At 48.9% G+C, this 24,043-nt stretch overlaps 1 protein-coding gene across 5 annotated transcripts; it reads right to left on the reverse strand.

Moving 5' to 3' along the window:
* Positions 1-26: 26 nt before the first annotated feature.
* Positions 27-23,676, reverse strand: ncoa2 (nuclear receptor coactivator 2). 5 transcript variants are annotated; one of them, XM_037280171.1, is made up of 22 exons: positions 23,478-23,676; positions 17,561-17,639; positions 15,493-15,598; positions 15,190-15,362; positions 13,814-13,917; positions 13,038-13,215; positions 12,083-12,274; positions 11,729-11,830; positions 11,258-11,398; positions 11,033-11,180; positions 9,708-10,950; positions 6,927-7,128; positions 6,621-6,800; positions 6,351-6,527; positions 5,772-5,904; positions 5,531-5,699; positions 5,070-5,372; positions 4,757-4,834; positions 4,231-4,687; positions 3,411-3,591; positions 3,190-3,337; positions 27-2,981 (listed from the first exon to the last, which is right to left on the reverse strand). In XM_037280171.1, the coding sequence occupies exons 3-22, from the start codon at positions 15,579-15,581 to the stop codon at positions 2,970-2,972; spliced, it is 4,410 nt and encodes a 1,469-aa protein (XP_037136066.1). In that variant the 5' UTR covers positions 15,582-15,598; positions 17,561-17,639; positions 23,478-23,676; the 3' UTR covers positions 27-2,969. The 5 variants fall into 5 exon arrangements, with proteins under 5 accessions (XP_037136066.1, XP_037136071.1, XP_037136070.1 ...); XM_037280176.1 differs by having other exon boundaries at positions 4,498-4,687; positions 15,493-15,600; positions 23,478-23,675; XM_037280175.1 differs by having other exon boundaries at positions 4,492-4,687; positions 15,493-15,600; positions 23,478-23,675.
* Positions 23,677-24,043: the final 367 nt, after the last annotated feature.

Here is a 24,043-nt window from a genome sequence, read left to right on the forward strand (position 1 = left end):
AAACAATTAAAGGCAGCAGAGTGAAATATGTCAATAACAGAATTCTTTATTTACAAGGCAAATAGCATCAGCGAAGCCATAATAGTTGACAACTTGCATAACCGTGGTTTTTAACTTCTCGTGTCACTTTGCATAAAACACGCACACACGCGCGCGCGCTCACACACGCTTGGGTTGCAAAAAAGGGGGGGGGGGGGGGGGCTACAGTGTGATTCTTGTGAACAATGCAGGAAAAACCGCACACACACCAGCTGTGGAAAAGCAACGAAGCGTTCCTGGGAGAAACTCTATTATAATACATGAACATATCGCGCTTCCTTGTGAATGATGATGTCGCACCCGGTTGGTTTTGTACAAGTCATTATACAAACTTATACACACGGCCACGTAATATACAAGAGCGGACGAGATCTAAGGCATATTTGCTAGTTTTTTTTTTTTTAGCTCTAGTAAATTGGCAGACAATACAAAAGGGCATTAAAAATAGCAAAAGCTGTTTCGGGAGCGGGGTGGGGGGGCGGAAAGTGATCGTTGCACCTACACATGGCTTCTTCACACGTTCTTTGGAAATAATTTTGCAACGGGCAGGGACAAAAACGCTCAAGAAGGCTCGTTTGATACAATCGAAATCAGCGCTTGTTGAGGATTGCCTCGTAAGTCGCATCGGGTTGGCCCTTCAGAAGAAGTCGTTGGCGATACGTTCAACAAACGCCGCGTCTGATTGGACCCTGTTGACCTGACATCATCGTTAGGATCAGAAGCATGTCAAAACCAAGGTTCTGAACTCCAATTGAGGTGTGTGAGGGTTATTTGGCTTTTCTCCATGGAGCGTCGCAGCACATCAGAAGGGTGGGGAACCGTTTTCTGTTTCTCCCAGAGACATTACGATAATTAAAAAAACAGGATCCAGTGTGTGTTTTGTGTGACATACTCGGGATGGAGGAAGAACAGTGACTCCTTGACTAACAAATTGAATCAATTTGTAACACGTTTCAAATCACCCTTCCCCATTGAAATGAATGGAAATAAATTAATCCATTCGAGCTGCATTATGCTCACTAATATTTTTGCAGAGAATAAAGATCTAAAAATCTGCATTGTCTATATACTTGTGTTGCTCCACTATTTATGTTCAAACAGCCAATGCTTAAAGGGCACTGCGACGTGGGCGCTATTTATTAGCCTGTCTATGAAGTTTTGCATTAAGCGTTAGCATTAAGCTAGTGACATTTCCTAAGGCAAAAAGTATGCAACATCGTTAAACACAACTTAAGTAATTTAAGTCGGACCACCCTTAAAACATAAATTGACATTTATAACAGCAACGTTAGGTTTTATTTTTCTTCTCAAGTAAAATTGCAAAAAATATTTTTGCTTGCCAGTTTGGCCTCTTTTTCACCAAACTGGTGCTTTGCTGCCACCATCTGGAGCTCATACCGCAATTTGGTTCGCAGGCAAAGTTCTGTGCTGTGATACGAAATGGAATGGTGGCAGTGTGAGAAGAAAAGTGGAGTTGGGGGGGGGACTCGCTTCTCCCACCCTGTTGCGTTGAACGCAATCATCACAACGGCCACCGGCGTCATTGCGGGCTCCGTGTGAAAGGCACTGGCAAATATGTTTTGCTTGAAAGGGGCGATACCAAAATAACAGAATGGACCACTTGTTAATTCTGCAGTGTGAGCCTTTTTTTGTTTTTTGCGGGTTCAGATGTTAACGTTTCAATGATGTTAATGTTTTAACAATTGCAGGTTCCCCACCCTTTGTAATTTAACAGATATATAATAATAAAAAAAAAAAAAGAGTTGCGCGCCATTTTAGGTGAATCGTTGCCTGAGGACATTTCAATATGGCTGTCTGTCAAGAGCCAGTGCTGCATAATCTAAAACATGTGAGTGTTACAAACGGCATTTTAAAAAAGAAAAAGGGTGTTTTAATACTGCATCCAAACGCACAGCCAAAAAAAGGTGTCCTTATTCTCAATTAGGAAACTGTACAAAAATTACAAAAAACAGTTATTGCTTGTTTACATGACACCAAAAAATGCACCTAGCAGCTTGCATGAAGCAATTTTTGTTTTCAAACTCCAGACAACATAGAAAGCACTTTTTTTTTGGAACAAAAGTTATTGTATGGCTGTGTCGACTCGACTGGTCTCGTTTGGTGGTGGTCTGCGCTAAAGGCAAGAAGCAAGAAGCGATATCATCTGTACACTGTATACATCGCGGCCCCGCCCCGCCCTGCTCTGCTTTGTACCGGATGCACTGAAAACAAAGAAATATGATGATGTCAGCAGACATCGACCCTCCCCTCCTTCAAAAGACAAAAAAAAAAAATCTAATAAATAGAAAAACCATGGTATCACTTATTGGTATATACAAGTCATTGGATTTGGACTTTTTTGTTTTTAATTATAAGCTCATATAATCTCATAAAGTCTCGGATGCTACAAGGATTAAGCCATCTACAGGAATTATTCTTAGTAAAACAGAATCTATACAGAAAAATAAAACTTAATTTAATACACTATATAAACCTCAAAACGCTCTTCTGCAGTGTTGCCTGCTACCCCCCCTTCAGGCTAACAAAAACGTTTCTGAATTGTCTTCAGAAACTTTTAAACAAAAATTTTAAACTTTTTTAAAACTTTTTGTCGTCATACAGTAAGGAAAAGCTTCAGAAAGGCAAACCAAAAGTCAGGTTTTCCTTTTTTTGGGGGGGGGTGAAATATTAACAATGAGATTGTAAATAGCCGCAGTCCGCTGAGAGGAATACATTCATCGGGGCGTGGGAGGGGATTGGGGAGGTGGTTTGCCCCTCGTACCCGGGGGGCCTACAGTAAGTCACACTACGGTGAATGCAGACAGAAGCCTGACTGTATTTCGTAATCTTTGAGGGCTGTTGGCTCGCTTACGTTCGTACACTTTTTGTTGTTTTGTTGTTGCTCCATCTCAAGTCCAACTCAATGCGAGTTAACAGTATTTCTGGAAGAAGAAGAAGAAGAAAAAAAAACTGAAGTACTTGACTGCATAAAAATGCAAATGGGCAAAGGTTAAATAATTGACATAATCTAAGTGCCGATATGTTTCTATTGTCTGACATTGGTGTGATTGTGTCCGCCCGCTGAAATATTGATGGGCTTTTACTGGCCCTGAAAGCATCGTGGAGAAGCTGCGGTTAATGACACCTTACCGGCTCTTGTCCCATGGAGGGCAAGCCGGGCGAGGACATGGATGCGACGCCCATCTGGCCCATGCCAGGGACACCGTTGAACAGGCTGCCATTATTCTGCTGTTGCTGCTGGCTAAACTGAGGGGACGCCTGCTGTTGTGAGAACATACTGCCAAGGAAAGGACCACAAATCACAAAAGGTGATTTTTGTTCCACAAAAATCACACCTTGCCCCTCCCTACCTGCTCCCTGCCACGTTGCCCTGCGTCCAGCCATTGATGTCGGACGAGCCCTGGAAGGGGGTACCGCCCGGGCCCTGCTGCATCATGGGGGATTGCTGGGCGTGTGCCACCCGTGGGGACAGCAGAGGGCTCGGCGGTGCACCGGGACCCCCGAAACCACTCTCCGCCTGTTGGCTCATACCTGTAGTGACAGTGGGCGGGGGGGGGGGGGGGGGGGGGAGGGAAATGGGTCAAGGAGACAACACCAAAATGTGATAAAAATGAACGAAATAAAAATGATCGTAGAAAGTGTCATTCAATGCATTCGAGTGGGCATTCGGGATGTTGATTGCAAGCAAGGTCGGAAGCAATGAGGTTAGAAAGGAAAATGAAACAGCCTTGGATGGATAAATGTAGATATATCTGATTCATGGTAAAAGGCAACTTCCTTAGAAGAACTTACTGCCACACTAGAGCTGTGAAACTCTTTCTGAAAATCAGAGTTAAATTGTGAATTCGTGCTCATGGTTTGAAGAACAGCTGGATTTCTGGAGTTAGGGCGCCCTCGTGTGGACACAAAGTGTATAACTAGCTAAATTATTAGAACTCGCATCCTTCAGGAATTAATTTGCCTTTTTGACGTCTTGACATTCCTGAAAGCACACACATTTTTGCAAGCAAATGTATACTGTGCAATAATATTTGTATTTTAGTGGTTCCAAACAGTCTGATATTCAATCAGTAAAGTTTTTTTTGGGGGGGGGTTGATCATAACTGCACACGATGAGGGCGTTTGAGGTGAACCACGTGTGGGGGCCGGCCGGGGCAGGGTAAGCAGTACCTGAGTTGGGAAACTGAAAGGCACTGTGCTGCATTTGGGGGCTGAGTACGGTCCCGTACTGTCCGCCCATCATGTTTGTGTTTCCCATCATCATCATCATCATCTGCTGGGAAGAGGGGGAGGGGGTGGAGCAGGAAGAGGAGGAGGTGCCATGCAAGTGCAGCTGGGGGTTGGCGGGGAGAGACGGCAGGCTGGGGGAGGAGAGAGGCGAGGGGGAGGAGAAGGGGCTGCTAGGGGGAGGTGGCGAGGCCAGGCCTGTACCGGTACCGTAGCTGGGCGGGTAGGGGAACTGCTGGGGGTTGGCCTGGGGGATCCGCGGCCCGCTCATGTTGGGCGGCAGGTTGAGGCCCTGCGCCCGCATGGCCATGCTCCGCTGCTGCTGTTGCTGCCGCTGTCGCAAGTGGTTGCTCAGCATCTCGCGTTGACGCTGCGCCAGCATCTGGGCATTGATGGTCCCCTGCGGGGAAAACTACAAGTCATGGGCCCATCTTCTCCAGCTGGGGGGCATGGTGGATTGATGGCTTACCTGATTGGGAGCGTTGGATCTTAGAGGTAGGTTCACATTTGACACACTACTCATCTGAGTCATCATTGGCTGTCGGTTCTGATTGGATGGAAAGGAAGACAAAAAGGAACAATAAATTTAAAAAAAAAACATTTGTTGCAGCAAAATTTTTATCCATCCATTTTCTGGACCGCTTTGTCCCCACGGGGGTCGCGGGCGTGCTGGAGCCTATCCCAACTGTCATCGGGCAGTAGGCGCGGGACACCCTGAACCGGATGCCAGCCAATAGCAGGGCAGTTAAGGAAAAATCAAACAATTGAATAGTCCGACTCACCTGCTGTGACTGAAGCCGATGTTGCAGCTGAAGGCGCAGCGTGTTGGGCTGGTTGGGCACCACCCCGGTGGGCCTGAGTCCCGCCCGGGCCTGCATCCTCATCATTGGGTAACCGGGACGCGGCGGCATCTGGCCGGCCATCGAGTGGAAGCCCGGCTCCTGCATGGGCGCGCCAGGGTAGCCCCTCTGCGCCATGTGGGACGGGGGCGGGCCAAACTGCTGCTGGGCGTACATGGGGGGCTTCTGCTCCAGCATCATGGAGGAGGGGTCCTGCGCAAACTGGTCCTGGTCTAGCGTCTGATTCTGTAAGCGTAGTGGGGAAACATGAAAACTAAAATGAGGAGATTGAGTGAAGCCACGTTTTGCACGGTCCACTTTTATTAATTTGATTTAGCGGATTTTTCGTGAAATGGCAGTTGTCATTTCCAAAGTACAATGGCAGCTGGGTCTTTAGAAGTCACCTGTTCGATCAGAGCGGGGATGCCGAGCGCCCGGTCCAGCTCCTCTAGGCCGTCAAAATCCTTTAGCGCTGAGTACAGCTGAGACATGAGGGCCCCCTCGTCCACTGGACCCCCTTCGCCGAGGCCAATGCTGCACAACAAGTCCTCCTGAGGAGTCGGGTGCAGCGACCTGGGGAGGGGCGAGGGGGGTGTTAAGAGGACATGGGCCCAGACTGTGAATTTGCCAGGATTTTGATGTTACCTGTTCTGGTTGACAAAAGCAGTCTGCTCAATGGGCATCATGCTGTCCGGCCAAGGTGCCGTCTGATTGGGCGGAGCCTGCTGCTGCTGCTGAGAGAAGTGGCCGACCATACTCATGTCCATGTCAAGTTGGGCTAAACGGTGACAAGAAAAAAAAAAATACTCTATAGGATCCACAGTTTAAAAAGTTCCTGACTGGAACGAGTGTTGTCATGATCAGTTGTCTCTGTACTTGCTGTTTTGCATAAAGCTAGAATTGTGTTGGCAAACTGCTGCGGTCAAGGGCTTTAAAAATCAACACCTCATTTGTAGATGTGGTTAAAGAAGTGTTTATCAAATTCTGAGATAAAATACATTAATTGTTAATTTCCTTTTATTACTGGGAACGTTGACCCCGTTGCAGCTCACTAATGGCGAATTCACTTCGCTTGAAGAATATTTTGTTTTGAAGACACCACAAGATGGCGCTAAAGCACTGGTGAATATTAAACGGCAATTTAAGTCGTTAACAGGAAGGATTAAGCAGAGTGAGTGAGTGAGTGAGTGAGTGAGTGAGTCTCTTTGTGCTGGTATTCCACACCGTTGGGCATCATGGAGGTCTGGAGCATTTGCCGAGGTCCTGGCTGCCCTGGCCTCATGGGAGCGCCGCCCGGGCCCATCCGACTCTGGGCCAGCTGCGGAACCGAGGCTGAGCCCGCCCAGCCTTCCTGCTGTTGCTGCTGTATACCTAGCCGAGTAGCGCCCGGACCCACGAGTCCTGGATGGAGACAAGAGTGAGAGTTACTGTACTGTACATGAACATACGTCGAAAGCCTTGATTGAGCGTGGGATTAGGATTTTACAAACACACCTGGGACGACCATATTGGCCTGGCTCGCCATCATGCCGTGTCCTCCCACCATGCTTTGCTGCTGCTGCTGAACCAGCGCGTACGGGCTGGTGGTCCTCATGGGGTACTGCGGCGTGGCGCTCATCTCCAGCGACACACTCCTCATCGGCCCGCCCCTGCCCGGCCGCACGCCCCCGAAATCTGTAACGTAAGGAGAATGAAGACTTCCACCGCTCAAGTGAGTAACACACAAAACAAAGATAATACTAATAATTACTCGAGCATTTATTTGAGTGCGTGAGAGTACTTGTGTGCTTTGCTACTCACTGGTGGGCCCCATGCCACCGGTAACATTCTTGTGCTGCGGATGCTGCGGCGGTGTGGCCGGGCTGCTCTCTGACATCTGCAGGATGTCGTTGATGATGTTTTGCTTGTCCATGGGGCTGGGCAGCGAGACAGGCCGCGGCTCACAAAACAGCTGCGGCTGGGCATTCTGCAGGTCGTTCAGGATGTCGTCCAGCTCCGAGGACTGCGCACGGAAAGGAGAAGGAGATGGATGACACGTGTGAAATCTGAAGACATGGATAGCAGTGAGATAAATAAGTTGCAAGTGCTACAAGTGGCCACCAGAGGACAGCACATGAAGACTCGCTGTGAAGTGCACTACTGAACTGTTCTTAACCGGAAACTACCAAAATTAAACTGATGGGCAAATACCTCAAAAAGTCAGTTATACTTACAAATTGCCCCCAAAAAGTAACTTACTTAGAATTACTTCTACTAATTAGCTAGAAGGACATGTAATTAATTATGATGATACTGTTTTAGGGGGGGGACCTTTAAATATGTCAAAGGATTCTGGTTTTTGAGCAATCTTTAACAGACCAGTTGCATTGAGTAGACCAGAATAGATACATTATTTCCAACACATCTACTTACAAATAAACCCAAAAGGATGTAGAGGTGAAGGAATAAAACAAAACCTCGAGCCCACTTCATCATAAATAGGACCTGGTGAGTGACGTGTGCGTCAGCGAGCGGAGTCGGCCATTGTTAGCTTTGCTTAGTGTGGTATACGTGAGCTAGCGTTTTCAGTCACTTTCCGGATATACGGGTGCGCTACATACAGTCAGTGTGGAGGAGGGGGGTGAGACAGTGAAAAGCCCTAATGAGGTCAGGAATGATGTAATGCTCCTGTACACTCTCACTTGTATGCCCCCCCCCCCGTTCACTTTCTACTCTCTCGGCCACGCCGCTTTTACACTTAATGGCTCCTGTTTCTATCAATCTCTCGCTGTTTAAGGCAGCAGTGTAACGCGATCCGCATCCTGCGCAGGAACGACGAGGGTACACAGCAAGAACTGAGCGTAAAAGGAAGAGGAGGAAACAATTTCAGAACCCATAGTTGCTGTAAGCACAGGGGGGAAAAAAAAAAAATCATGAACGTGAATATAGTTTTTGGGTTGCGCTAAAATTATGTTATTTTAAAAACACCCAGTTTCAAAATATTTTGGACAAAAAAAGGAACGTATTTTGACCTGGATTGGAGGTAATCGATCACAGGTTGGATTTTAGTTTCGTTTTGATGACGGCGGTAAGTTGCTATGTCGAAGTAGGAATATTGTGCAGTCAAGGAAGTGCTTTCACTCATTTGGTCAAAGTTGATGACAGTGGAAAATGAACACACACACACACACAATAATATTCCCCTCTGCCTTTCGCCACAAGTCAACTCTGCTCTGATTTCACATGTAGTCCTGCATCAATAATTCAGCTCTCAAACAATCGTGCACATTACAGGAGGGAGGATGTGTGTGAGGGGGGGGGGTGACACTGGTGGGAGCAGTGGGTGAGGTTAGACCCCTCCCCCCACCTCCTCCCCGCCCTCAAATCGAGTAGTCATCGTTCACACATGGCCGAGCAGCCATTCACCAGCAGCCCACTCGCCAGATAATGAAGTCGTCACAGCGTCCGTGACTAAAGACAACACACACGCAATGCACGCTGCCAGAAAAGGCAAACAGGCTCTAGAAGAAAATAATTAATTGAAGAAGAATCGGTAGAATTTACAATTCTAAAAGTATTCTCAATACTGCATCGGGTCAACAATCAAACTTTGTTCTCGGGATGTTTTACAGGGGACGACTTTTCGCTCCCCTTATAGCCGATGCAGCGTAAAACAAAACATGGCCGCCGGCTCTATTTTAAAGTGCTTGCCTCCTCGCCACTATCACCATGGCAGCGGCATATGGCTCATCGTGCTCACTCCGCCTGCCGAGGCTGGGCTCTCCTGAGGCTATGTGCGCTTCCCTGTGTTTCTGCCCTCTTTGTTTCCATGCTACGGTGGTCCGACTATTACCCGAGGCCCCCCCGCCCAACATCCACTCCTCGTTTCCCTGTACAGTGGCGTCGGAGTATTGGCCCCCTTCCTGATGTATGATTTTTTTCTATCAGTAAGCCCCCATTTTAGTGTGGAGGAGATGTTGTGCGCACTCCTGCAATAGGTGCATCGGCGATTGCATCACAGTACGTATACTGCAAAAAAAAAAAAACATAGCAATTGAAATTTCACCAGCAAGTCTCTCCCTGTTCATTCCAGATTCCCTCCTCCCTCCCTCACATTCCCCTTCCTTCCTTCCTTCTTTCTTTCTTTCTTTCTGTGCCAGCCATGACCCGAGCTGGTTGCCAAACCCGCAGATTCCCGGGCCAAACGCGAGCAGGGATCAAATGGCCGGAGTGCCGCGGGGGCTTCGTCCAAATGTCACAGTCGTTTGAAGCGGGTGGGATGCAGCTTCCCTTTGCTCACGCCGCCAAACCAACTTTTAAAAAGATATCGTGCTTTTTGGTGGAGACAACTGGAGAAAAAAAGTGCCGACCGGAAGTGCCAGAATTTGACAAAGTGAGCTTTCTGTGGAGCGGCCGTGCAATGATTGGAGCGCTTCCATCTCACTACGGGCGGTCGGTGATCCGATTGCATGCGCTGCGTACGCGCACGCATCGGAAAAGAGAATGGGCGGGCTCTGGAGAAGGCGGTTTTGGACATGGGAACTCGACAGCACAAGCAATTAGCAGCGGACGCTAGTCCTAGTAACAAAAAAAGATACTAACCTGTTCAGCCCGATCGTAGCCGACATCTGGTTTTTCTGTTTTGACGAGCGGATGTTTGCCCCCCCCTTCCACCTTGACCTCTCCAGGCTCTAGCTTGGGCGCCTTGTCCTTCAGCCCGCCATCGTCCTTGTCCAGCAGGTAGCGCAGCAGAGCATTGTCCTTCTTCTTGGGGCTGAGCGGCTCCTGCTTGGGGGCGCCGTCTGCGCCGGTAGCACCCTGGCCCTGCTCCTGGCCCAGCTCCTTCCCGGTGGCCTCGGCGGTGAGCTTGGCCAGGTCCACGGGAGACGTGCTGTTCTGGAGCAGCTGGTGGAGAATCTTGTGTTTCTCTTTGAGGGATGTGGCATGCGTAGTCACTCCGGGTAGCCCGCTGCGGACCCCGGCCCCATCTTTCCCCTCGGCCCCCGCGTTGGGGGACAGGGGCGTCTCCAGAGGTTCCGGTTTGGTGGTGAGCAGCTGCAGCAGCTTAGTATGGCCTTTGCTGTCGTGAAGACGAGCGTGAGCGTCATCCTCACGCTCCTCTTTCGGGTCGGCCGGGTTGCTTTCCGTCGGGCCCGCCCCGTGGACCCCCTGCCCCGCTTCAAAAGAGTCCAACGAGCCTGGTCCGGGTCTCGGCACAGGATGAGCCCCCGATCCCGGAGGGGCGCTAGCCGGGGAGCCTATCCGCCGATCCGGAGACCCCAGCGTGTGCCCGTGACCGACTCCGTGACACTCGCTTAGGGCCTGGAGGGCTGACAGAGAGCTGCTGGTGTAGCTGTTGCCATGGCCGCCCGCCGTGCCGCCGCCCATTCCCACTGGGGAGGGAGAGTGGAGGCCGACGCGGGGGCTGGCCGCCCCCCCGGGGCTGCCGCGATGCCTGGGGGAAAGCATGCAGTTCTGCTGAGGCGGATGCGGGCCGCCCACCGGGCTGGGGCTGGCGCGGGAGGGACTGTTCATTCTCCAGTTCTGGCCCTGCTGCGGTGGCTGCATCCCCCCCGCGTGGCTGTGCGGTGGCGGGCAACCGTAGCGGTAGCCCTGCATGTGTCCCCCCATGGCCGCTGGCTCTCTGGGCCCGGCGGGGCCCGGCGGCGAGAAAGGCGTGCTGTTGCTGATGTCTTGGCCCTGAGGTCCTGCGCCTGGCAAGCTGCCCGGGGTCGGAGGAGTCATGGAGGGGGTGGAGGAGTTCACAGGCTTGGGAGCCATCCCCGCGGCCTGGGCCTGGGCAGCGGGACCCATGTCCTGGCCCATGCCGCACACCGTCTGCTCCCTGGAGGCCAAACAACAACACACAGAACAGTTCAAACAGGTAGCAGTCATACGCAGAGAAATGTTTCTGCTCTTGGACATACCTCTGGAGAATATGCAGCGACATGTAAAGCTGAGGTTCATTGGTGGCGTGAGAGCGCACCAGCTTGCTCTTGGTGTGGGCCGACACGATGGTTCCGTCCGAGAGAGAGAAGCGGTAGATGGGGCTGAACGCCTGGCCGTGGCGAAGCACTGCACCAAAAAGCAAGCGTATAAAATCACAGGCGTCGGACCGCTAACAAAAACGTCCCGCCGGGAGCAGGACTTACCTTCTTGTTGATGCCGTTTGGCAAAAGACATCTCGCCGTCGTTTTGCAAGTGAAAGCGTTGGATGCAACGACGCACCAGGTCCTCCCAGCCCGGCTTCATGGAGGCCCGCAGCAGGCTGGTGTCCAGTGAGGTTATCTTGCCTGAAAAACAGAACTTTCTTTCACTACCAATCCAGAAATTATTCATTATGATTTTTTTTTTTTTTTTTTTTTTTAAATGTCAGTCCAAAGTCATAACGTGAGGAACACCTGCTCCACTGTAATGCGCTTCAGCTGAGAAACCAGGCCATGCCATCTGTCAGGCTAATGGATCTTGTTAAGACTGCGCTTGTGTACCCGATGCTGCTGTAATTGGACTAGCGCGTTAGTGTGGCGGGCAACACGTTGGCCTAGCGGGGTCTAGGTCCGCCTCGCGCTTCTGTCGCGCTACCGAGGTCGGTAGACTTGAATCGTATTGCGCTTTTTTGGTACCTTGTAGGTCTTGGCGTGTGGTGAAGCTCTCGTGCGTGGGCAACATGGGCCTCTCCTTCATGGGAACCCGGCGAGCTACGCAGATCAGGCACGACTGGAAGTCTGAGGGCGGAGGGGAGAAGCCGGAAATGAGGACGTACGTGGAAGGATATGGAAAGCACGGGAGAAGGGTGGGTGGGGGTGAAATGCATGTTATTCCCAGGCAGCATCATTAATGGAGTTATTAATGAGGATGGGGAGCAGGGCGCACCCCCGCCACCCGTCGTCTTTTATGAGCGGAAGTGATGACCTTTAAGCGTCAGTGAACACATGAGTCAGACCGGTTTTGGTGGGTGTGTTTTTCAACTTGCGTACCATCGCCTTCCTCCTTGATGGACTTGGGCTCCGACACGGCGAAGCACTGCATGGTCTCGTACTTCTGCTGCTGCGGCGGCTCGTGCTCGTGGGCCTGCTCGGGGCTCTCACTGTGCGGGTTGACCAGCATTCGGCAGTTGAAGGTGTGGCTGTTTCGCCTCGGACCCTCGCTGGACCACGGCACGCCGTTCACTGGGGGGGAGGGAGGGGGAGAAAATTCAGCTAACTCTGATAGTGGTGGTAGGTTATAATCAATTTGCTACTGTTTTTTTGGAGCCGCTCTAAAGTTTGCAGTCAAGCTCCACCGAGCCAAAAATGTGCGTCTCCTGGAGAACGCACATGCGACTCGAGCAAAGTCGCGTCCCACTCCATCTGCTGATCTCATTCGCTGCATTGATGATAATCTCCCAGTTATCTGGGACACAGCCCCACGCTTGATGCTTTTTTTTTTTTTTTTTTTTTTCCTTTTTCTTGCCGGGTGCTTCTTCTCCTCCTCGCCACTCGCTCTCCCGCCCAGATGGCCGGGCGCTCGTCAGACCTCAATCTCGAGCGCCGAGGGGGGAGGGACTGACATAGATTGAAAATCACCTCCGGTGGCAAATAGAAGCTGAAGTCAAATGTTATAAAAATAAAAAAATAGCTTTGCTCATATAAAATGAACAAAGAGAGTAAAAATGGGAAAGTCACACCCTTGATGTGACGTTAGAGGCACGAGATGAAATTATAGGAAGGGAGTCGCGGTTGACAGGGGAGAGAAACCCGAAAATGGAAGCTAATTAGCCGAAAAGGCGGCTTAGACGCAAGAAGAGCGTATAGATTGAGAAAAAGTGGAACGCACTAGCTGAAAAAAAAAACAGCACCCTTTTTCAGTGGGGTGTGGCGGAAACAATTACTTGATGTTGGTTTTTTTTTTCCTCAAATTCTTCAAAAATAACTTAAAAGAGCGCAGGCTGACCGAGGGATTTGGGCAGCAGGTTCTTGATGAACTCGGCGTGGTCTCCGACGTGCAGCACGCTGTAGACGCTGGTGTTCATCAGCTCCTCCTGGTTGTAGTGCAGGTACTGCGTCACGTTCTCCGAGACAAACACGATGTTGCCCTCCATGTTCACCACGAAGAAGAAGCCGTCCAGGGCCTGCGCGGGGCAGCCAACGACAGCAAGTCAACAGATTGCTTTTATTTTATTATTCATTTTTTATTATGTTTACATAAAATTTTGTTAATCTGAGAAGGCGTTTCCTCTTCCACCTCTACGATGACATTAATTGCCATTAGCCTAATTGTTTTGCACGGGCGCATCAACGCATGAAAACATCCACGGACGCTTCCTCCAAAGTCGAGCCCGGCTGAAAATAGAGCTGCGGCCAAGATCATCTATCGCGGCGCGATAAGTGCATTCCGTGTGAAGAAAGGCCACGGGCCGGACAAGTAGGGCACCCAGAAACGGAGTGAGCCTCTTTCCAGACAGCGCTTGCGTCACGCCGAGCCGACCGATATGCTAATGTACGAGGCTCGCCTGCTCGCCACAATGGCAACATTTCCAGAATTAACCTATATGCTTCCCTCTTAGTGTATCCTTTAAACGAACACAAGCTATATTTAGCCCCCACGAGTCAGTGTGCCGATTTGATGACGCCGGACCGTGGGAGCTATAAATAGCCCTCGACGGCACATATCCGACGTGAGAGAAAAATTAAATGAAGAGCGCCCGAGCAGGCTGATGCACACGGTACCTCCAGCATCATGGGTCCCAAAGCATCCTTGTCAATCAAGCTCTGGCCCGTCGACGAAACGTCCGACTTCTGCACCTCCTCCTCGTTGGCGGCGGCAGCTTTTTCTGTGAGCGGGGAGAACGTTGAAACATTTGACTTTAAATACTAAAAAAAAAAAAAAATGTTTGTGTTAGATCCTGTGAGTTTGGTTGTAACATTATAAGGAAAAAAACAAGCTTGAGCTTGAATACATTTGTAACATTGAGAGATTTTGAGTGAATTGCGTCACAATACATATATATATTTTTTTTTTTACACATTTCTTCACAATGCCGCCACTTCTTGCCCTCAACGCTCGCCGCCTTCACGAGCACTCGCAGGCTTGTTTACGGATTAGCTTTATCGGTCGCCGGACTTTTTTCTGAGGCGCGTTTCTTCTTGGGAGGGTTTGCGCTGACATTGAGCGATGGCTCCGTATAACCCGGCCGTGCGCCCCCTTGGCCCCCCGCTGAGGTCTCGCTGATGCATTAACGAGCCAAGAGATGAATGCGCCGCTCTGTGTGGAAATTGAAGACACGTGATTGGCTGCCATTCATGTGGCGATTGAAACGCCTCGTCGAGCCCAAAAAAGTAGGCGAGAGGACACGAGTTTGTAAAACTTGACAATGTTAGTGCTAGTTTTGTAATTTCCCACCTTTTTTCGCCTTTGCTGGACGATATTGTCATAATGCAAGTACTTTTTCTCCAAAAATGTTCCGACATTGAAATTTTTGAGAGTTCATCAAATTTATTTATTTATTTATTAAATCTAACACCATCAACTTGGACAGCTCATCGCACGGCGTTCAAGGGTGATTTTTTTTCTTCTTCTCGTCTTTCGATCATTACGTTGCTCATGTTACATAACAGCTCCTGTCACATAAAACAAGATGACATCGCCGGCCACGTATATAATTAGACCGCGCCGTGGTCCAGCTGGTTCTAAACTTACTCCAGCCATCTCCATACGCCCGGTTGCAGCAACAGGAGCAATTCAAACTATTTTTGGATCCAAAAGCCTTTCTACTCCTTTTGATTATTTAAGAGAAAAGGCAATTTTAGGTGTGATTAAATACAACCATAAGGATAACAGAGAAATGTGCGCGTTGGTTCTAGATGTCTTCAGGAGAAGCATCTGTGCAAATAATTGGGCGGCGCTGATTGATGTGCCCGATGTTCTGGCTCGGGATGGTGGAGGCCATGCTGGATTATGAGCGTTACATGATGAAGTGATGGAAAGAACATTAATCAATCCTAATGCTGTTTAGGACAATATTAAATTGTACGGGGCAGCTTCCAACGCTTGGATGTGATTAATATTTTTTATCATAATGATTATTATTATCATTAGCGTGCACCTTGCTCCTTGATTTGCCGGATCTGCTTGACCGTCTCCTTCAGGATGGCACATTTGTCGGGCTTGACGTTGAAGTTGTCGATGTCGTTGAAGTTGGCGAAGATCAGCTCGGCCAGCTCCTCGATGTATTTGTTCTCGTGCTCGCGGTTGCGTTTCTCGTTGCTCCGCTTGGGACTGAGAAAGAAGGAGTAAATCGTTCGATAAATACTTTAAAAAAAAAAAAAAGTACATCATTTGCTAATCGTAAACTAAAATGAATCGAGTTTTCTGAGGTTATTGTCCTGTATTGTTGATCTGGCCTTACCTGGGTCCAAGGAGTTCTGCGGAACATTCTTTACGTTTTCGCGACTCTGCCCGGGCAGGGTCGGAAGAGTTTTCCCCGATACCGCTCATCCTCAACGCATATCAGCCTTTGGAAATGAAAAGAAATCGTGAAAATGTTAAAATGCAGGCCTGTTACCTAGAATTTTTATGCTTTTTATTTCAGTTTTGAAACTGTCCTTTTTTTTCTCAAACTGCAGCATAATTTGAAACTGTAATGCAACACGATCAGCTGCATGAACACTTTTTCTGCGCAAATGAGCCTTCGGAATGGTAATTTTGACAAAACTCTCGAGTTTGAGATCAGGGCAACAACTTCCCGACGGCCCTTCTGCCTTTCGCCAGCACACATGGGCTCGGCGCTGCGATCTATTCCAGCCATGGAAACATGACAAGTGCACATGCTTGCCTGCTGACTCCTCCTTTCTTACATAAGGCAGGACGGGTAGCACAATATAGAGCAGATGTAGCGTAGCTTAGGCGAGAGAGAGGGCGAGAGAGAGCAAGAGAGAGAGAGAGCGAGAGAAAGAGAGAGAGAGCGAGAGAGAGAGGAAAAAAAACAAGCTTCTGGCCTGGAATGGCCTACTTTGGAAGCAGCAAAAGGTGATTAGACACTCAAGAAGAGCAGCGTGTAGATGACAGATGACTCCAAAGGCAACGGCATGTTCGGCTCATTTATAGTGGGTTTTTTTTCCCCTTTAAAACAAACCTCCCATCGCTCCCGTTGGAGTTGATGCTTTTTCCCTTAATGATGACGGCAGATTGTTAAATTCCCTTAATAGCTTTAAATGGCGCAAGTTATTCCCATTGGTCGGCCAAGTTACCATGGGGATTCCAGGTGCCGATTGGCTGCGCCCCGCCGAGCTCGGATACGATTGGGTGCCTCCGTCCTCTCTCCTTGACACGGCAGTTAACGGCGGGTCGCTTGTACGTTTGAGAGCGATACGAGGGGGGCTCCCGCGTCGGAACAGGCGAGCCACGTCTCAATGACAAGGCAGACAGACAGTCTGCACGGGGCCAAGACCGCCGGTGACGACGAGGAAGTGATGGCAGGTGCGTGTCCTTGCTCAGACCGTATCTTAGGTATCACCAGAACCGACGCTCTGGGATATGGCCGGAGCCGTCCTGTCTGGCGATAGGGAGACGGACGGCAAGGAGCGAGAGAAGGAGCTTGCATGTCAGCGGAGAGATTTTGACCGACCTTCCATCCAAATATTTGAATGGTGGTTGGGAAAGAGGTGCCAGGAGCCAAAACTCACAGAAAGCATGTCGGAGGAAGGGGAGTCGGGGGAGGCGGGATCAAAACCCACTTCAGTCAAACTCTCTTCGTTGCCGACAGCTGCCGTTACCTTGAAGCAGATGTTTCGCCGCGAGGTCACGGTCAAGGAAGGGAGAAAATATCGGGGAGAAGAAATTCAATTCATTCAATACCATGTCGTAAGCTAACAGTGTTCGGCGGTGCCTCGGGAGAAACAATAAGCAGCCGTTTGGCAAATGGTGAACTTCCAAACATAAAACAAAAGAGGCTTTGAGCTGTTTAATGAACTTGACAGTCAGACCAAATATTCGTCTTCAAAACAAGCACATACATTTGTCTCGGCACAGTCCGCTTGAGGCTAGCAAACAATGCAAAACGCCATTGCCATGCTAACGGTTAGCATTGATAGCTGCCATTTTGGGTTTTACGGAAATATCACATCTGCCTAAGATGAAAGCAAATAAAAAATAATAATAATAAAAAAAAAAAAACTAGAAATGCTACAAGAGCCAACGGAGAGAGGTGATTCTAGGAAACAAGTTTCTTCGTATAACACTCCGGACTCACTCTTACACAAGAGTGAAAATGACAAGCAAGAAGTGAAAGGAGAAGAAAAGCTTCGTGGCTTTATCTGATAACTAAAGAAGAGCCTTAAAAATCCCAAGGAGTCAAAATTACCTACAAATACGACCAGATGAGAATGTGTACCTGCCTAGTGCCCAAAGACCGCTTCAGTTTTTGTTTCTGGATTCAGTGGTTGGCATTTAATCAGAGGTCCCCCTTCCCCCATCACCTTGGTTTCAGTGCGCAGAGTCCCTCAGGCCATCGCTGCGAGACGACAACATCAGGAAAGCGCCGAGCCTCGTCCACTTCTGCAAGCCAAAAGGCACAAGGGAAACCATGATGAGTCAGCATATTTACCATCTAAAAATGCATGAAAGCAAATCTCGTATTTGGAAATAATTCAGAGCGTTGAACTAAAAAAACTCAGAGACTTTAGAGCGCAACTGGGATGAGATGTCTGCAAGGTCTTTTCATTTCCCGGGAGGGCTTGAAAAATCACATGGCGTGCGCCTTTCTAATCATGGTGCACAATTAATGAGACACATGGAGAAGTCATGTTCCCCTTTAGATAATTAGCAAATACAACTTACGAGCGGTACGAGAGCTCCGCCGGGGCTTTTGAAGACCATAATTGTGCCAACTAATCAAGTAAGTATAATTCCGCATTTCTCAGCCTTCCTCTTTTTACTTTCCTGCCAGGCGCTAAAGTTCTCATCCCGCGGAGGAATTTCCTCTGAGCTCTAAGGCCGTCACGTGCTCGTGCCCGATCGGCGGATCGAATGACAGGACAAAGGGAGGGTGTGAGAAAAAAATAAATAAACAAACATGGTAATTTCCTTCGTTGGGAAGCAGAACCAGAACTGAGGCTTTAACGCCCGGCTTTGGGAGAACAATGCTAATGAGCTAGCTAATCAGGTTCGGACGGGACAAAAGCGGGCTGAGGGTCGCGATGGGGCTAAACGCCACTGAAGCGCCGAGCGGGTGCCTTCTGAATTACCCGCTGATGGCCTTCGATTCAATAAGAATGAAAACACCTGATCTAATTGCTCTGGGTGAGTCACGCTATAGCTTCGCTTTAGATCCACAAACGAACGGCAATTCAGAGAAGATTAAATTTAGCTAGGAAGAGAACACGGCCGAGACGCCTGGCGTGGGCGTTTTTCGGGTGGGTACGTGCGTTCGCTGTCAATGACGGCAAACAAGACAATCGATCTTTTTTTTTTTTTTAGGTTCATGACTTTTTCATGCAGTAAGTCAATTTGTCTTTTGTCGTTGGGAAATCAAGCAACGTCACAGGAAAGAAAAATCGATTAAATAAACACAAATGAAATTTTTATTCTTAAAAAAATATAATCTTATGGGGGGTTTGAATTGTTGCACACATAATGACAAAAAAAATTCTTGTTGCTTCAGTAATACGACTTCAGTCCGCGACTGTGCTCACCACGCTGTTATCTGCATGTGTAAACACGGTGTGTGTGTGTGTGTGTGGGGGGGGGGTGCAAAAGCTCGACAAACAAGTCTTTCAGCTCTGAATTTCAACCGAACTTTGTCTCCCGGGGCCTGACAAACTCGGAGCGCTCACTGGAAGGTATTTATAAACGCGTTGACGCCACGCCAGCCGATTTCAACGGCCGCCTCTGACGGCGACCCGCGCCAGGTGCCGGCACATCTGCTGCTCTGATGGCAGCTGCTTCGGCGGCGATATCGGGAGTCGACGTAGCTTATGGCGCTCAAGTTGAATGGCAGAAAAAAACGACAGCAAAAAGGTCCCTTGGAACAAATACAGGAAGTCGTTGCAGATCTTGTGACCAGTCAGCACCTCGGCTCTTGCGCACCATTTGAGCGCCGGCCGCCATTTAATGCCCGTCACACTTTGTATGGAAAGAGTTCCGGTGGAGGCCCGAGGCTGTGGTTGGAAAGGGAGGGGTGTGTGTGTGTGTGTGTGTGTGTGTGTGTGTGCAGGGGCGGGGGGGTCAGCTGACACAACTATGTCACTGACTTGATTAACTATAAAGCCTGAAACGATCCTCAAGTGTGCGACAGGCAATTGTAAAACATTTAGCCGGAGGTCGATGGCGTCTTCACGCTCGAACGTGGCGAGGACAACATTTTCGGGCATGACTTTAAAACCCCCGGCATGAGCTGATTAGGACCTGACGCTGGAACATGTAATTGGACCAGACAGTGGAGGGAAGCGGGGTAGAAAAGGAACAAGCCAAGCACGGCAGCTCTTTCTCTCTCTCTCTCTCTCTCTCTCTCTCTCTCTCTCTCTCTCTCTCTTTCAAGCAAGTCCCGTGCTGAAACAGAAAGGTCAGGTAGACCCCGATGACGATTTAACGTAAAAGCCATCACAGTCAAAATGGTTGTTGGGAAGTGCAAACAATGAGGTCCACCATGTTATGTCCTGCATTAAGTACATTTTTCATCAAGTCAGGAACAGGACATGAGCAGACGGTTGATTTATGGATAATATTCACACGAAGCTATATCTCGTTGGCGCAATATGGAGAGGTCACAGGGAACGCGGTTCACTTCGGGAGACCCCCTGCACTGGTGAGGAAAAAAAACAAAACAAAAAAAACAACAGAAAAAGAGTCGAGACAGCCGCGACGCGGATCTGTGCAGGAACACTGCTGAGTCAGCAGAACGCCGGTCAGTTAAATCCCAAGGAAAAAAAAAACGCGCACAAACCAAACGCACTCGCAAGCGCCGCCTCGCATTCTGGTGGCTTCATGACGAGAGGGTGAGAAAAAGGCCTTGCCGCGCATACCGCGCCAACCTCGGCCATGCCTGCCGGTCTCCAGGTTGTCATTTGGCCGAGTCGCGCCAGTCCAAGTCCGGTGGACGAGCTGGCTGAACGGGAGGATTTTCCTCTCACTCCCCCTCCATCTGGTGCCAAGGATTCCTTGCTGTGCCAAGCACATGCTAGCACCGAGTAGCACAAACAGTGTGGCGGAAGCAATTCACTGTCCTGTTCACTCTCCTGAGTGAAAGAGGCTCAAAGTCAACTTGACAATTTGACGGCTTGGTAGGTCGCATCAAGCCTCTTTTACACTTTCCTTTTTCCCGGTTCGCTCTCTGCAGCCTCGTTCTCATTCACCCTCCGTTCAAATCAAAGTAGCCGGCGGGCACATTCTTAGCCACGAGCTAGCACATCCAGCAGTATCATTTAGCTCGAGATCAATACGCACTCGGCAGCGGCTGACCTACATCGGAGCGCTTTGGGTCGCAGATATGCAGGCGTCGGTCGGTGGCGAGGTGTCGCGTTACCGCTCTTGCTTTTAATGAACGATTTAACAAGAGCGACTGTACCGGTCCAAAATTTGACAGGCAAATAAAAGGGAAGAACTGGTATCGCTGCTTAGTCAAGGACACCTTAACGGAGTCTTCGTTGGGCTTCTGTTTTAATCTTTAAAAGCAGGAGAAGATGGAAAATTCCATGCTAACCGCTAAGCTAACCTGTAAGTAGGGAAGCGCACGAGAAGTCGCATGCTTAAATATTTGTTGCAAGTTCACTGCTGTTAAAAGTGCGCCACGCAATTTCTGCTGATTGGCTCTTACGTTAGCTTTAGCAGTTATCATGGCTCCTCTTTATGCACATTTGACTGCCACCTGATTCGGACTTTTGGATTGCCGCATTCCTCGCGGGGTTCGTTCTGATGATGCATATCGACTCCATCTCGCCCTCTTTGGCAAAAAAACGACACCCACTCCCAATCCATGCAGATACTATAGACGGATGGGCGGCGTAGCTGATTCCAGGTCAGTTCAAACAACACAATGACAGAACGCCTCGGAGCACGGTGGGGGTAAATAGTCTCGCCCCTCCTTTTTCGTGACGGTGTCCCATCAACCATTTCCCCCCCCCCATCCTTCGCTACTGTAAGCCTGGCCATTACCCCCGCGGCTCATCCCTCACACCCACCCAGGACCTGTCACACGGCTGTTTCCATGGCAACACCAATGCACAGACAGCAGGGTGAGGTGCCCGAGCTGATATCAGCAGGAGGGAGGGAAGGAGCGAGGCATCCTGTTGAGAAAACACTGCGGCCCTTACACAAGGACTGACGGACGGATAAGCTAACGCAATAAGCCGCGTAGTGACCACTGTTTGTTTACCGCTAAAAAGCAAGTACACTATATACTTGTGCTTCCGTCTCGTTTATAGTTTCACCATTTGGTGTTGTGCATTAGCGCCACCTACAGGACTGGAGTTGACATTTACGGACATGGAATTTCTATTTGCCAATGATTACAACATTTTGTCTTTTGTAAACTCAAACTAAAAGGCTAATACTGGACGAGAGTGCTGCGCAGGTTTTGGAGGGGGATCCAGCAAAGACAAAAAAAAATGTCAGCTTGGGCTGGAAAACAAGGGTCACATGATTACAATATCAGTCAGGTGATGCAACAAAGCTTCCTTATCACAGGGCAAAGGACACCGACTACTTACAGGTCGTAATACACACTTTAGTTTCAAGTTTTTCGGGCAATGGAGGAAACACTAAATATTTATCTACCGATATGAGCACCGAAACTTTTGATAAATAAAATTTGATTTAACACAACGACAACAACATTTGACATTTCTTTCTGACGCAGATGATGATTCGCCCGTGTGTCAATCTGCTAAGTAGAACTTCCTCATTGACAGTTTTTAGCCCACCATTCCAAACCAACCGTTGCAGTGCTGAAGTCCCTAGACCCGACTGTACTTCAGAAACAGATTCATCCACCATTTTGCAAGCTTAGCAGAATACACTTGCCCTCAACTTATGTCCGTCCATTTTGACTCCATTGTCTGACAGAAGGCCATGACTCGTTTACGTGCCGGCAGCTGTGCAACATGTCATGTCAAGGACCCGTGTCAGTGACGTGACAGGACTCAGAGGTCTGGCGTGTCGTCAGGTGGGCACAGGGAAACCGCTTAACCGGTTCCTCGGGATGCATTCCGCCTGCATTAGCGGCATTGACAAGTCACTGCAAAAGACAACTGTGCATGTGTAGCCTAGAACCAGTCAAGCAGAAGGCCTTCACAAATACAGTCATCCCCTGCATATTCACTATTTATTATTCACAATTGCACGGCTGCACAGTTTTTGCGCTCTTTCTGCAACAAACACGATTCTGCAGAAGCTCTGTCGAAGTGTCAAGTAAGGTCAAATGTACAGTCAATGGTGCCAAGGAAGTATGTTAAAGGAACTGGCATCAACTGAGACAAACGTGTGTCGGGAGGAGTTAAGTATGGCCAAAGTTGTTATGGAAGTCAGTGTTTTTTGGCATGTGCATGAAATTATCAACAAATCATTTCTTTTTTCATGGTAATGACATAAAATGGCATTAAAATGTTTTGGGTTCAAACAAGGTGGTACATTATAAAATAATTCTTAGGAAGGCGTCAATTACGTGTGGTTTTCCACTGATCCGCGCGAATAACGGATTTACTGCGCACGTCCATTTGTGCACTCAAAACAAAGCGAAAACCTGAGTTGCACAGCGACAACCGAATGCCTTTTCGCCCTACTTTTATACAAATCCCCCAGACTCACTCGCCGTCACTGTTGCCGAACTTGATATCGCGAAGCTACGCGGTAGTTCGGCTCCCCTGGCACAATTCGGCTGTGATTTCACCAAGTTCTGCGAGGTGAATGGCCGCACAAAATACAGGGAGAAAAACACATTAACCCATGGAGCTCGTTAGCATGCTAACTACGTTCGCACTGACCCAACTTCGTCTCGTACTCGCTGGCTCAGCAAAAACACAGAAAACAAACAAATCAATATTAACAAATATATCGCCTATGTAACGGAGAGTATCAACAACCGGTTGCTTTTATAAATACGCCGTTGACAAACATGGCCAAATAGAGCCTGCAAGCTCGCCCTCTCAATGCGTTTTAATTGAGTTCGCCGGGCAGATAAATCCCCATTATTGACACCAGGGCTGGCCGACAAGCTAACCAAGCTAAAGCTAAAAAGGAGCCCGAGTACATATCGCTCAGACCACCGAGATTGACGAGCTTGTGGAAGCAGTGGAGCAGGAGGAGGCGGTGGTAGTGGTGGTGGTGGGTGCGGGGTTGCTTGGGCTTGCTTGTACCGGGACTCGTTGACGGGGGGAAAAAAACACAAAAATGCCCGCTTACGTGTTAGTGCTCAAGTCGTCCGTCCTCTTCTGGGTTAGATTCCGTGCGTCACGGGCTGAGCTGACCTTCGCGAAGGCGACGGTGGAACGACGTTAGCGTTGGCTAACTGTGCCGCCATGTTACTGCTGCGAGTCCGCAAGCCACCGCTGAGTGTTTATCTGGCTGGTGGTAGCTAGGCTAGCTTCTACCCCCTCCCCTCCTCATCCTCCCCCACACCAAAGCACATCACGGGGCTCCTCCAGCGAGGTGCAACCCCCCCCCTTCATTTAAGCGTACTTCGCAATATTGTTTTTTGTTTCTTGGCACAACTCTTACTTTAGTAGACGTTCATACCATACCGTAATTAAAAATGTGTCGAAAGTGTGTTTAAAAAAAGCATTTTGAAAAAGCATTCGGCATTAAATTACTTAATATATTCAGTCAAGCATGTTTAATATTTCAATTTGATTTATTTTGGCTTTTTTTGCTGATGGAATTGGCACTTATTCACTTAATTTACCGTCAATCATCTGGATTTTTGTTATAAACTTGAGCAACACTGCCTTCAAGCGACCGTAATAGGAACA

The sequence above is a fragment of the Syngnathus acus genome, chromosome 20 (genome assembly GCF_901709675.1).
Source record: "Syngnathus acus chromosome 20, fSynAcu1.2, whole genome shotgun sequence".
Taxonomy (NCBI): Eukaryota; Metazoa; Chordata; class Actinopteri; order Syngnathiformes; family Syngnathidae; genus Syngnathus; species Syngnathus acus.

Coding starts and splice junctions, on each gene's coding strand:
- ncoa2 (XM_037280171.1), bottom strand. CDS start 15,581: ATGAGCGGTATCGGGGAAAACTCTTCCGACCCTGCCCGGGCAGAGTCG. Junction 13,918..15,189: donor CCGGCAAATCAAGGAGCAAG/GTGCACGCTAAT, acceptor CCCCGCTCACAG/AAAAAGCTGCCGCCGCCAAC. Junction 3,338..3,410: donor GGCAACGTGGCAGGGAGCAG/GTAGGGAGGGGC, acceptor TTTCCTTGGCAG/TATGTTCTCACAACAGCAGG.